Source organism: Juglans regia, chromosome 3, assembly GCF_001411555.2.
Source record: "Juglans regia cultivar Chandler chromosome 3, Walnut 2.0, whole genome shotgun sequence".
Taxonomy (NCBI): Eukaryota; Viridiplantae; Streptophyta; class Magnoliopsida; order Fagales; family Juglandaceae; genus Juglans; species Juglans regia.
The window spans coordinates 32,496,408-32,511,557 of record NC_049903.1 but is presented as its reverse complement, the minus strand read 5'-3'; the positions used below and the strand labels follow the sequence as shown (position 1 = coordinate 32,511,557).

The window sequence follows — 15,150 nt, the reverse complement described above, 5'->3', positions numbered from 1 at the left end:
CCATTTCTTCAGTAATGATATATACAACACATTTTGCTTTCTTCTCGTTTAAGACCCTCTCCCTCGTTCTCACGCTTTGTTCTTTGCTTGGCGCCAAAGACAGAATCAGAGCCTTCCATCTTCCTCGACTTCGCTCGTCGACTCCATCACCAATCATCCATGGTCTTCTGCTTCAAGCTCTGCTCTCACAGCTGAGGTAAACATTAGAAATTTTTTTCCTTTAGCGTGTACCGATTCAGAGTAGAGACTGGGTGAAATACTTTGGAATTCTTGGACGCCCACTTCGTGTATCCTTTGATTCCTTTTATTTTAGTAATCAAGCTAAACCGTACAATCAATACTTCCTAGCTGGCCACCCACCAAATCTCTGTCTCGGTGCGTGTGCGCTATCTGCAATGGGTCTTGGTTCGATCTGAGCTTCTATGTAATTCGTCTCTCTTTCTCGTTCTTGAACATTTCCTTTTACCCTTTTCGGAAAATTGTTTGGTTCGATTTCCTCTTACTTCCACTGCGTATCCCATTCTAGGATCCTCGTTTTAGAAATTTTTTAGATCTGTTATCAATTTGGTTTGACTTTGAATGTGTGCGTGCGTGACTTTGAACTTTGAATGTTCTCAATTTATTACTTGACATTGAGTAATACCTGGTCCCTATTTTATCGATTCCACGAATCAGTTTTCGTAGTCTATGTTTCTTTTGTTCCAAGAATCATATAGTTTTGTAGTTTACGTTGAGAGATTCGAAAAAATGGCCGGTGGCGTTTGTGCTTCTTAGCTGACAGCATCTAAAATTTTGATCGCCTTCGACGTTTGGCTTTAATGGCATCGACAATGATTTATGTTCGACTTGGTGTTTATCTGTTTCTGTTATTGTGCGGTTTCTGGCAAATTGAGTTATTGTGTAGTCTGGGATTCTTAGCATTGTAAGAATTGCTACTCCGGTAATTATATAACATCCATTAATCACGGCATGTTGAGAGCACATGCTTTGTAGTTTGAGATTGAATTGGAGTGGTTACTTTGAGAAATGCGTCTGAAAATAGAGCAATTATTATTGGATATGTGCTTTCTGTCTTTCTTTTTTTATCTGTTAAATGTATTTTTGAGTCATTTAAAGAAGGATAAATAGCATAGTTTATGAAAGAACTCCCGTAGAGCACACAGCTGCAACATCATTTTCCATCATTTTTTAATAAATTGATGACGTTGTAAGAGTTATCACTTGCATTACATAGAAGAGCAAGAGAGAGGGAGAGAGGGAATGAACAAAGAGAAGTTAGTTTAGTAAGAACAAGAAGAATATGCAGAGGAGTTGTCAAGTAAAAATAATCAAGCAATAATAAATCTTGGAATGCCGAGAATGGTGGGTCGTTCATGGCATGAGAAAGTTGAGAGTTGGTATAAGAGGGCCTGTCAGTCATCTGTTTGTGGTCAATTGTTGGGAATTTTTCCATCGATCATCCCTTGGAGACTTGATGGAGACGCTATAAAGCAAAAATGGAAGGAATTATGGAGTCAGTGCACTCGGTTTGGTGTTCTATCAAACACTGGGTGTCATGGGCTGCATTAAAGTTAAAGGATGCCAAGGTTCTTAGTCGTTGTGATGAATAGGTAATTCGGTGTTTAAATTTTCCTATTAAATCGGTTCAACAACAACCGATTAAATTGGTAAAATGGATGTATACTACTAATGGCTGGTTTAAATTGAATGTGGATGGTAGCTCTCTTGGAAATCCTGGTTCTTCAGGTGCAGGAGGGGTGATTCAAAATTCAAGTGGGGAGATGGTATGTGCTTTTGCAAAATTTCTGGTCATAGTACTAACAATTTTACCGAAGTCATGGGTGTAGTTCATGGCCTTCGATATGTTTGTTTGCTGGGTTTGATAAATGTTGAGATTGAACTAGATTCTATGCTTGTGATAAAATGGTTGAATGCGAAAAGATGTGGGCTTTGGTATATGGAGGATTAATGGGATGAAATTCAAAGAAGAGAAGACCAGAGAGTCTTCGGGTCTCTTTCTCGCATTCTTTTAGAGAGACAAATGCAGCAGCAGATGATTTAGCGTGAAGAGGTTCAAAAGGTTCAAATGAAGTGTGGTACTCAGTTTCAGATCTTCCTTTGCAAACTAGAGGATTAATTAGATTGGATGGGGGGTTTTCCTTATATTCGGAAAAGTTGTAAATGATTTTCTTTAGGGGGGGCTAATTTCTTTATTCTTTAGCGATGTTCGTTTGGGAAGGGATGGTTTTAGTTTGTTACCACGGTTTTTGCTTCCGCCATAAGTGGGGTTTTTTTTAATAATAAGAAGGCTTGACCTTCAAGTTTCATTAAAAAAAAACAAAAATAGTAATGATGCCTAAGTTGAGATGTAGAACATAACATATCAGTGGAACATCTAAATGGTTAATCTCATGGTCAATGGGATTCGACTGATTTGTTGTAGGCTTCAAGCTATGCTATCATAGCTGAGGTAAACATTAGAATATTCTTTTACAATTATCGAGAATAGATATTCTCATAATATATTTTGAGAATATTTTCATTCTATAATCTCTTCTTTTTATTTATTGAATTAATTTATATTTTGGTGTAGCTTATAAATTTGGATTAATTTAAAATAGAACATAATTATATGACATTGTATATGAGGAGATATTGTAAATATAAAAAAAAATGAGGATATCATTGGTAGTTAGAGAAAATATTTGAAATGAATAAAAAAGATTAAAAAGTATAATATTTAAAGAATAGTACTTTATTGCTATGGGCCATTGCTTTAGATTTTAATGGTCTGAATGTTTATGACTTTCTAGCTTCCCTTTTGTTGACCTAGATAGGTATTATCTCTTGTATACCATCTTGTGTACTTGGGCTTTGCCTATCTTTATTAATATATCTTTGATTACTTATAAAAAAAAATAATATTATCGATTACTTATAAAAAAAAATATTTAAAGAGTAGTTCTACATGTACTTACACTTTTATTTACACTTTTACTTACAAGACTTATTTTATTAGTTTTCTTTTGAAATTCAAATTTTGAAATTCAAATTTTATGATTTTCAACGTATCAATAACTGACATGTGGAGAAATAAGTTTTTTGTAAATTTTTCTTAAGTACATTTAGCATTTTTCATATTTAAATGATATGAAGAAAAAATAGATAAGCAGATGTATGGTATATTGTAAAAGTCAGTATATAAAATAGAAAAAATAGATTTTGGTGATGCATTTTAAAAGATAGGATGAAGAATTTATTGGGAGTGCTCTTGAGAAAAGAGTTCTACCTAGGATCATCAAAACAAACATGACCCTCCACATCAGCCTTTGTGAAAGGTCTATTTTACCCTCGTTTAAATCACAGACTTCCTTTTTCACTTGCCTGCTCACTCACGGCTGAAGAACTATCCCCTTTCTCCATCTCCTTCCTCCAGAGGCTCACCCACAACGGAACAATTATGTAGCTTAGGTCACGCAACAAAGCTCAGGCATTAAGGTTCACTTGTTTTTCCCATTTCTCCCATCTCTTTTCTCCTTTCTCCCATCTCCTTTTATCTTTAACATTTGTGAACAGTTAGGGTATTTCTTTGGTCTGCAATTTTTTTGCCCATTGATGAGATCGTGTTTGTTGGTCTGTGATGACATTGTGACGAAGAATATCAAGATGAGAAGGATTTTTTTTATCAAGTTTTTAGTTTGCTGGTCTGGGTGATGTTGGCACAAGGATTTTTTTATACTAACGGGTTTTGCTTGGAGAACCAGATTTTTTCTGAGCCAGTCAGTGTTTCAAGAACTTGAGTGTTCGAAGTGAAGGAATTCTGGTTGATTGATTTTGCTTGGTTTTGTTGAGTTGGTTTTTTTGGATTTGTTGATTCTTAGGCCTGTTTGGAATTTGGACTGAGTTGAATTTTAAGCTAAGTCTAACATCCAAATATTCAATTTTCAAATCACTAAATTCATCTCAACTCAAAACCTCTTTACATGTGAGATCCACAACTTTTTTCAACTCAACATCTTTTTACAAGCGAGACTCACAACCTTTTTCAACTTCTCATAAATAGATCTAAACTCGTCTTAACATTTAAACACATCTTAGATGGGCCTCACAAAACTCACTCTACCATCTCGATTCACTACTATTCATAAAGAATTCAATTCATATTAACATCCAAACGAGGCCTTAGAGAGTTAGACTATTCATGCAATTAAAAATCTGGCTTTTACCCCCATTTTCAAGATCACTTGCAGTCAAATTTCTTTTGATTTCACAATACATCTCATCAAATCATTACAATTTTTTTAAATTTTCACACAAAATAAAATAAACAATTCAAATTTTTTAAATTACAAAATAATAATAATATTAAAAAAATATATTCTAACAATATTTTATTTAATTTTTAACTTTTATCTAAACTCATCACATAAATCAAATGAGGCTAAGAGTTTTCATCAAAAGAGGAATAGACACTACTTGGACGGACGACAGTGGCCACTTTCTATGCCAGACAAATTTTCAGCTTTGGAATTGGTTCTATATCAGGCTTGAAGATTCAATCTTTTGCACATTCATCTTTGTATCTTCCCCACACTAACTCCTATATTCAATACTATTTGCCAGCCAAAAAAAAATCCAGCATTACATAGATCGGAGAGAGGGTTCGAGCTCAATAGTGAAGAACAATAACTATAGGGAAGAACACTTCTATTTTAGGAATTTGTTTTCTGAGAGAGAACACAGTTTATTTACTGTGAATTTAAATAGAAGATAAAAGTAGCAAATCATATATTTTGTATATTGTGTATGGTGTGAAGATGATGAATAATATTTATTTTTTATTGATATAATTAGTCCACCTCAGCTGGCGTGCGGTCTGCTTAATATAAAAAATTTACTTTTATAGCCTTCGATTCAAAATTTATTTATAAAATTACTCAAAGATCCTTTCACAAAACCAAATAAATTATTAAATAATACGTCTTAAAAAGTTTTGCACCAAAGGTACTTTAAAATGTCTGAAAAATGAGAACCAAACATGAATCAAGCTCTCTGCGCCGATGTCTCTCTCTCTCTCTCTCTCTCTCTGTTGATACACTATTCTTCTCTCTCTAACGGTGTGTTGTACTGCTCTGCGCTGTGGGTGTTGGATGGTAAGCAATGCTCTCTCTCTGTTTACAGTACACCTAACATTTTCTTTTTGATAGGTACAGTACGCTTTACATTTTCTATCGTTGCAATTTGCCTATTTCTGAATTCAGAGCCACTGGAGGCCACAATCTGCCCCTCTTCCGCTGCCGACCACATCTCAGCATCTACGTCTCGCCGCCGTCGCTGCTCACCAAAACTTGGAGCTAAGGTGAAATCCATTTGTTCCTCTGTATATCTTATTATTTGAATGCCCCAGTCATCTTCATTGGCTCTTAAATCATTTGGGCTGTTGATTGTGATATCTTTGCAAAGGGTTGTGCTATTGTGTATGTTGTAGCTTGTGAGTGCGAATGGGTAAGTCACTTGTCAAAAAAATAATAGCATTAAAAATGTGATATGCACTTAAAAGGTATGACGAGCCCGTCTCTACCTTGTATGTAGTAGAATATGCGAAGTTATATCTATTTGAAATGTGGTCATGTTCTCTGCCATGATTTTTGTAAGTTCTAAAGCCTTACTATTAACACTTATTATTTACAAACCTGGAAAAAAGCAACCTCATTTGTCTTTGCCTGATAAGTGGTACTACGTTTTGACAAGTTCTGGAAAACTTGGTCATTATGTTCTCTGTCATGATTTTTATAAGTTCTAATGTCTCTGGGTGTTGAAAGCATTTCTGTACCATGCTTTCCATGCCTATATATTGTAAAAAATAGTCTCTGATTTGCTGTTTGCATAAAGATACGTTTTGAAGTTCATTCTAATTTCTAATCAAATCTTTTAAAATATAATCTGCCCAGAAAAGATAAATATGTATAAACATAGCTTTTGAATGTATATATAAACATAAAATCTATAAAAGAAAATTTGTATCATCGACTTCTTCAGTTTTTGTGGGCAGTTTTTGTTTGTTTGTTATCTTTGGTGTGTATTAAATGTGTTCTGTCTCTCCTGTTGTTACGTGTTGTGTCCAGCATATTTTCAATGAGCTCTTGCTTGTTTCAGTTTTGTGTTGTATTGGTCAGTCGCTTGGTGAAGTGTGTTGTTTCTTGTTTCAGAAAATTAGAGATGATATATCTTTCTTGTTTTGAACAGTTACTTCTTGATAAAGTAGCTCTTGTATATGTCCCGTATACTTGGGCTCTTGCCTATTCTTATGATAAAAAAAGAATTGCAATGAAGAAAGGAGTGGTAATTTTTTGAAATTTTTATGATTTTATTTTTCCAAATAAGAGGAATGATGATGTGCCAAATAACATATAGGTGACGTGAATTGCATTGAGTTTTTTAACCGAATTCAATTAAAGAAAAAAGAAAAGAAAAGAAAAGCTATGCTCAAAACTTAGGACCTAATAAATAATTGTCTCAATTGATTATAACTTCACCCTAGCTTAAACTTTAATGGTGATGGTAATTTTCTTTTTTCTATTTTGCAAAATAGATCTTTGTTTTTTCCGTTTCACCGAGTAGCGAAACGGAAGAATTTTAGGGTTTTACTCCTAGTAGGATGTACTCCTTACTCGAGTGTCGAGGAAGAATACTGGGGTTTTACTCAATGTTTTGAATACTGTACCGGACGTCGTACCGGTCAAGGCACTGGAACGAAATATTTCGGTACCGGTACCGTTTCGGGATAGCGTTTCGGGATAACATTTCGGGATAATCGATATATAAATAAATTATATATATAAATATATAAAAATTATATTCTAAAATAATAGTCTATATATAAATACATATATATAAAAATTATAAATAGTCTAGTCTGAATTAGGGGTTAAAAAATAAGTTTGTAGTTTGAAAAAACGAAAAAAAAAAAAAAAAAACACCCAGGCCGAAATTTAGTCCGGTATGGCCGGTATCGGACGGTACGGCCGGTATTTTAGCCGGTACGGGACAGATATAGTATCTGTACCGGCCGGACGGCCGAAACGAAAAATTTCGGCCGTACCGGCCGGTACGGTACGAAATTTAAAACACTGGTTTTACTCCCTTTTGTGGGTGTTTCTACATTCTCTAACAGTAAAACCCTAGCATCTCTCTCCTGTCCATACATATCCAACTGTCTCTTCTAGGTAAGTTTACCAATAATTCTCTTGTGCATTTTATTCTTTTCGTTTTCTTTTAATTTTGTTTATACAGAATTTGTTTAGTTTCCTGGAACAGCATTCTCCAATCACTATGTGAATAGACGGGCAAAACCTAGGACATGTAGTTTTGCTTCTTTTAGTATGAATCTATATCTTTTTAGACCTCTGTTTCTTGCATAGCTCTTTTTGGCACTTTTGGCTTTGAATCATTGTGACCAAACCAATATAGAGAATTTTTGTAACTATTTGAATTTTGATGATTAGTACAGATGGTTCGGTTTTGCACCTGATATGTATTTATCTGAGGTACCTTGGATATGGGAACTCGAAATCTTTTGTGGAATGTTGCAAACAAGTGCTTCACCTTTGGGCTTGTGGGCCTCACTATTTCCGATCGATATGCAAGTATCGTTCCTGTGCGGGGTGGCTCTATGTCTCCTGCATTTAATCCTCAACCCAGCACTTTTTCAGGTACATTTCTTAAAAGAAAGATTAAACAAGGTGCCCGGCATAAGTTTCTGATCATGGGTTTTGGCTGCAGATGACTATGTTTTGGTGGAGAAGTTTTGCCTCGAAAAGTACAAGTTTTCACATGGCGATGTTGTAGTTTTTCGGTACTTTTATTTTCCTTTGGTGCTGCAATATCTCTTTTGCTCTACTAGATCCAAGCACACATGAAGCATGTGCACTGTGCACAATATTGAACTTGTTTTGGGACATTTTCAAAAGATGGAAGGATTTGAGTGAGACATTAAATTGTGGGAAGGAGGAGAGGTGGTATACCTGTGAGATTGCAATGTTACTTTGGGATTAAGCAAAGTGGATTTGGCTGGTCAAGTTCAAAATATAGCTATTGATTTGGGTCCTTTGAAATGAAGCTAGTAACAGATTGCATCACGCAATTACCCCTTGCAAATGTGATGATATCATTCTTACATGACCAACCCTAAACCCTAAACCCCGAAATTGTGAAAACTTACTTTCTACAGTCGTACTAACCAAATATTATAATAGCTTTCAAACCCAAATGCCATTTAGCAGACATCTTTATCTTTGTTCTACTTATCCAAAAAAAGCAGACATCTTTATTCCTCTCTGGAAAAATTTGGGTTACTTATTTGAACTTGGGTTTTGTACACTTTAATTTCATGCATTTGGAGTGTTTGGAGAAAATGTGCGTAGGTTGAGTTTTTCTTTTGGGTAGGCTTGGGGAGTAAGTTCGGCCAAGCAATTTTTGGGTTACTGGTTGTTTGTCTTCTCAGCTTGAAGTGTGCTCATATTTCATGCAAATTTGAGTTTTGTGCTAAGTGTGGCTGAAAATTACCATCCAAGTTCAATTGCCATGACTTGGGTTCATTGACTGCATGCGTCCAACCACATTCAAACCCAGGCCATGGCATATGCTTTATTGTTTTCACTAATTGGACTTGGGAATAAATCAAGGTAATTGGTTATTTTTAAATATTGGCTAAAATGCTACTGGGTCTTCTCTCGTTTTCATGAGCCTTTCTGAACTGATATTGGTTTGCTCATGCTTCAAGCATTAGATCAAAGTCTTAACTTGGATCGATTTATCACTGACAAGCAGCCTATTCACTAGTGGAGATGGGACCTTTTTGTGCATCCTAGATAGTTCTTGTCCATCTAACTTTCATTCCCTTTCTTTGACTCTAACGTCGGGCTCAGACCAATACTAGGCATGAAATCATCTATGCTTTAATGCCTATACATAATTACATATGATATTTTGTTTTCCTTCCCATGCTTTTATTGACAATATGTGATCAACAATGTAAATTATGACGATTCAAGTCCTATTGCTTTTTAAGAGTTCTTTTGATGCCAACATTTCAATGCCGAATCATGATATTGTTATAGTTGCAACCTTCTTCAGCTCCCCGAGTAATTACAAGGAGAAACACATAAAGAGAATAATTGCCTTACCAGGTGACTGGATCGGAACTACTCATAATTCCTATGATGTGCTGAAGATTCCAGAAGGACATTGCTGGGTAGAGGGTGATAATTCAGCTTCTAGCATGGACTCCAGATCTTTTGGCCCGGTAAGTTGTCCTTTCCAATTTGTTAGTTTGCATGAATCTATTCACTTTCTGGGAGGTTATATTAGTTTCCTTGTTTTCTCAGGGAGTTACTCTGAATTTGTGGTGGAGATTTCAGATATGAAAATGGAACCTTGTGATGATTTGTCACATAACATTCATTTTTCACCAAACTCCATTCATACGAATTCAGTGTACAATTTGTACATTCCTAATTACTACATAGAACGCCAGCATTAAAAAATTATTTCCAAATAAAAAGTTCTTTGACCAAGCTTTTGTGTGCAAGGGAAAGAAGTTTTGCACCTGTTCATAGCATAGGAAGTGCTGTTTATCTTAACTGAGAAAATATATTCTAATAAAATTCAGTGTTGTGATGCTACAAACCGCTTAGAGTTTTTCCTTATGTTTTTTTTGTGGGGTGGGGTGGGGTGGGGGCCTGGAGTTGGGAGGTCAGGGGTTATGTTGGTGTTTGAGGGAGAGATTATATTCCCCTTGAATATTGGAATGATAGACTAGATCAGCATGATCCCTGAGCAATGAAACTGAAATTATATTGCTCGGGAATGCACTTCAACATATTATCATTTCAAACAGCTTCAAAAATTGGCAATTTCCTAGGGTTATTGCTGTATTTAATGTCAGAACAGAGTATTCTTATGATTATTTGGAAAATTTTATAGAAACTTGGGGTGTACGTGGGTTAAAGCATACCTCAAATTGTGTCTTTTAACTCTATGAGGTTGCATTTGATCATGATTATATTTTTATTGAATGTTCAGCATGCAGCCGAGCCTGTTGATTTGTCCTAGTTGCTTTAGATTGTAGGTTGTAATCTGCTTGTAGCAAACATAATCCTTCTCCCTTCTTCCTTCACCTTCATAATGCATTGCTAACTTGCACTTGTTTAATTTGGCAGATTCCTCTGGCTTTAGTTCAAGGAAGGGTGACCCACATCGTGTGGCCTCCTGAGCGATTAGGTGTAGTTGAGAGAAGATATCCTAAAGAACGAGTTTCTTCTTTCTAAATGGTTATTCAGCCCCGAGTCTCATCTTGTGAGAGAAACTTTTTTTTTCTTTAATTTATGTCGTTTGGGGCATTTGCCAAGGCAGCATTTTTTTTTTTTTTTATAAATGGTTTATTGTTTTCCAAATGATTATTGATATTTGCTGCGCCTTGCAAGTTTTGACTAGAAGCCTCGTTTGGTTACATAGTTTTAAATGAGCTGAGATGAAATATTTTATTGAAAGTTGAATAAAATATTATTATAATAATATTATTATTTTGAGATTTAAAAAAATTAAATTATTTATTATATTTTATGTAGGAGTTAAGAAAAATTATAATAATTATATGAGATGAGATGATTTGGTTATTGTAACCTGCAACCAGCTAATTTCTGTATCGTTGACGTTACCTAAACATTCACAAGAATTCTCAAATGTAAGAAGCACATGATTAGGTCTGGAGCCCAAGATGATACAGATCTATGGTCCGGGGTTTACTTTTGTTTTTGTTTGTTTTGCATAACCCAACCAATTGGTGGCAAACTGACGATATATCTATATACGAAAATTTTAAACATCATATCATCATCTTAACTTTATTTTATTATATAAGATGTGATATATTTATTATAATTAAATAATTTTTAGTAGATAATTTTTTATTATCTAATAATAATAAATGTGTAACATTTTATAGTGAAATAAAAGGGAGATAAAAGTGTGGTGTATGATATTATTTGTATATATATATATATATAAAAGAAATGTTTTAACCATAAAAAAATTTTACTAAAGTAAATTTATAAATTAACGTCATTAGATTGTAAAGTTATTTTATTATAAAATAGATCTAATGTATTATATGAAATTATGTCATTTTGTAAATTTATTTTTATGACATTTTTTTGTGATAATAGCACTCATCTATATATATATATATATGTATGTATATGTGTGTGTGTAGATATATAGATGTTATTTGTATACATAAATGTTATTTTTTATTTATATATATATATATATATAAATAAAAGCGAATGCACGTGAATCAATTGGTGGCAAAATTTATGTATAAAAAAAAACATTTGTTAAGAGCATACTGAGAGCATGTTGTGTAAATGAATGCCAGATGTGATGTAGTGCAAAACGAATCAAAAACAACTGGGTAATAATTTTTTATTTTCTTTCCGACCCCGATAGTTCTGAACCTTTTTTTTTAAATAAACAATAGTTCTAAACTTTTAGGCCGCATTGAAAGTATCATGCGACAGACACAACATCGTGCGTGATGTAGTGTTTCCAACATTGTAATATCTGAATTATACAAGTAAAATCAAACATTAAAAGCGTTAAGAATTCCAATAGAATGTTGCCCAATCGGCTAAAGATACTGGAAGAAATGATTAACAAGTGTTGTCATTCGTAACGCCTCTTTTGAATGGAGGAACCCAATTTCACTCGCTTGGATGCTACCGTATAAAAATGGTACACATGTAGAGATGGAGGGGGACACGTCCTCCGTTCGATCATACGGTTCGATTGCTTCTGTGCTTCCCTCTGTAAGTTGTAATCTCTTTCGTAGCCATTTCCCTCTACGTGAAATAAAAGTCTGCATTGTGATAACCCATCTTTTTGATTTTCTTTTTGTGCTGTAATACATCCATTTTCATGTACTTTATTTGATTTTATCTTGTGGGTTTTGCTGCTTTAATGCTTTTGTCTAACATGGAGATCGTCTTTGGATGGCTTTGCCTGAAAATAGAAAATGAGAACTGATTGTGCGTATGACGGGTAGAAATCGAGAGATGGGAAGGCTATTTGTGATCACTCTTGAAGGAAGCTTCTATAGCTGCAAGCACTGCAAAACACACCTTGCCCTTTCTGATGATACTGTTTCGAAGGTTTTGTTTCGCTACCCGCTATGTCTCAAACCCAGTGTTGATCAATTTGCTCTTTTCTGGATAATCATAGCGTAATGTTGAAGGATGCAACGTCGTGTTTTGTTAACGTGTGACATATTATTATTATTTGTATCGAGAGTTCATGCTAACTTTCCAATAGGGAATTAGATATCAGGTACAAGGAAGACCCTTCACTTATAAATCTGCTAGGGGAACGAGAAGAGGTTAAGAAACACACACACACAAAAAAAAAAAAAAAGAAAGAAAGAAAGAGGGAAGCCTTAATATGATTTTGTTTAACTTGGTTAATTAATTTGGAAATATTGTGTCGATATTGCATAAGTGTTACTCTTTTTTCCTTTTTTCGTTGTTTTTTTTTTTTTTTTTTCATATATGAAGAATTGCAAGATACCCAGTTACCTTATTTTGCTTTCCATGCCATAGTTTGCTGTGTCAACTTCAAACCTTTGAGATTGGATTGCTGAAAGTTTGCAATGGTGTGCTCAATGTTCAAACCTGGTTTAGAAGTTTGTTGGGTTAAGCCAGTGTGACTACTATCATGCTTTAACTATGCTAACGCAGAAACATGGGGAGTGATTTTAGTTTTGAAAAATGATATTTCCAGTTCTAAAATGTGCAAGCTCACACTTCTTTTGAAAAAAGTGGTTAAATCTGAGACTCACATGAAAAAATTATTTTTTTAATATCAAAGGAAGTGCTCGTGGCTTGCACATCCTAAGACTGTGTCTAGTATTACTCGTATGATTGAAATAGCGAGTCTAATGTTTTCCTCCTAAGTAAATAATTAATCAAATTAAGGCAGTGACAATATTAAAATGGCCCTTGTCAGAGATTGTGCTGTTAGCTTCTTGTGACTCGTCTTTGTTTGAACTTGGCGTGTATTCCCTTCATTGTTATGCTCTAACCCTTTGCTTTCTGTATCAGTCTTTTCACTGCAGGCATGGAAAGGCTTATCTCTTTGATAAAGTGTAAGCATTCTTCAACTTTGGCATCGTCACTAGTTAGGAAGAAGCACATGTGAAGGAAGTAGCATCTGTTATGTGCAATAATTCATCTATTATTGAGTATAGGTGTCTGAATATTGGCAAGTTAAACCACTCCTCAATGTTGTATAGGTCCGACTGAAAATCTGGTCACATTGGTATGAGAGGCCGCTTGAATGACCAATTGGTTTTGCTATGAGAAAATAGATCATCACTCCCAAAATGTTTTGCTTGGTCATTCTATTTTCCAAAAGGCTGTTTCTCAGTAATCAGTGCTCTAATTGATCGGGGAAAAAGAATGCTGCAATACCAGCCTGATATGAGCAGCCAAAAGGACTTCATTCCCACCAATGAGTTGATAAAAGCTTGCCTTGCCTGAGGGAATGAGAAACAATGCCTTTGTAACAGTGCTACTTTCCCTTTTACCATTGTCTTTTCTCTAAATAATGCCGTGTGTAACTGCGTTACCTCTTATCATTGTCTTCCCTTTTATAGTCCATGGTTGGGCTAGTTGATGGTAAATCAACTCATCATCACTTGCATCCTAGATATGCATTTTGCTTTCCCAGTGCTACCAGTCTTATCACTACAGTGCTATTGCTATCATGATTTTGTAATCTTACATACAGAGTACTTCAAGTAACATTTCAACTTTGAATTTAAAATTCGCCTTAATTTATCTCAATTCATCATTATAACTTTTTTAAATTTTTACATAAAATATAATAAACATTTTAATTTTTTTAAATCTTAAAATAATAATAATATTAAAAATAATATTCTAATAATATTTTATACAACTCATTGATATTGAATGTCACAGCGGAATGTCACAGTTGGAGAGAAAGAGGACCGCATGATGATTACTGGATTGCACACTGTTGTTGACATCTTTGGTGTGGGATGCGGATCAATTCTGGGATGGAAATATGTGAGATCTGTTTTTAAAATCATCTCTCTCTACTTGTCAACCCAGTTTTTCCAAGTTTTTTTCTTTTAAATTTTGCTCCCTATTTTCAGGAGGCTGCAAATGAGAAAGAGCCAGAAGTACAAGGAAGGGAAACATATCCTCGAGAGGTAGCCAATCACTGTCGATGCTTGTTGCACCCATAACTTTTAGAGGGATCTAATTTTTATTGCTTGAGCAGTTTTAAGGTGTTGGGTCCTGATAGAAGCAATTATTACATGTCAATTCATGAAAGCTCAACTTGATGGAAGCGATGCTGATGATGCCTGAATCCTATCGAAAGTGATTGACTGTTTTAATTGCAAATTTTTAGTCTTTTTTTTTTTTTTTTTTGCATCTAAGGTAAAGTGGGATGGTTGATGGGTGAAACAAGTGAGTTGGATTATGGATGTATAGCCTCTGTCTGGCCCACCCAAGAAAGATGCATGTAACATGTAAGTATAGCCTAGCATTTAACTTGTTCTTTTTGGCTGAGATGTATCGTGGCCCAAAAAGAGTCTTTATATTTTAGCCATCAAACTTGGGTTGGACTTGGACTTGGACTTCCCCAAGTGTAGTCCCTTTTTATTTGGAGTTTGATGGGATCGCTTGAAATTGTGCCCAAGAGATATATGGAAGGAGTGGGTTTTAGGCGAGAGCTCCAATCACCATTTGGGGAAAAAAAGGAAATTATTTTAGATTTTTCTGATTTTAGCTAATTTTAGATTTATTTTACTATACTTTTTAAGTTTATTTATTTTTCTTATTTTAACTTTATTAATATTTTCTAGATTTCAGTTTTAAGAATACACTTGTATTTATATTTTTATTTTATTTTATTTTTTTGCTGAATATATGTTTATCTTATTTAATTTTATTTGACGTTGCATAATGATTGTTATTTTAAGCCTAATTTATTTTTACAACTTCTCTTATCTAATTATTATAATTTTTTTAAATTTTTATATAAAATAAAATAAATAATTTAATT

The 15,150-nt window shown here is 34.3% G+C and overlaps 1 protein-coding gene and 1 pseudogene across 5 annotated transcripts; both read left to right on the top strand.

The window, feature by feature from the left end:
* LOC108994909 (mitochondrial inner membrane protease subunit 2) lies at nt 1–10,486 on the top strand. Of its 5 annotated transcripts, none has more exons than XM_035688538.1 (7): nt 1–196; nt 349–424; nt 5,208–5,359; nt 7,511–7,712; nt 7,783–7,855; nt 9,136–9,304; nt 10,221–10,486. In XM_035688538.1, exons 4-7 carry the CDS (start codon nt 7,559–7,561, stop codon nt 10,326–10,328), a joined length of 504 nt encoding a protein of 167 aa, XP_035544431.1. In that variant the 5' UTR covers nt 1–196; nt 349–424; nt 5,208–5,359; nt 7,511–7,558; the 3' UTR covers nt 10,329–10,486. The 5 variants fall into 5 exon arrangements, with proteins under 5 accessions (XP_035544431.1, XP_035544430.1, XP_018825864.1 ...); XM_035688537.1 differs by having other exon boundaries at nt 314–424; XM_018970319.2 differs by lacking the exon at nt 349–424 and having other exon boundaries at nt 5,214–5,359.
* A 1,329-nt stretch (nt 10,487–11,815) lies between these two features.
* Nucleotides 11,816–14,450, top strand: LOC108994895 (annotated as a pseudogene).
* The last annotated feature ends 700 nt before the right edge of the window (nt 14,451–15,150 follow it).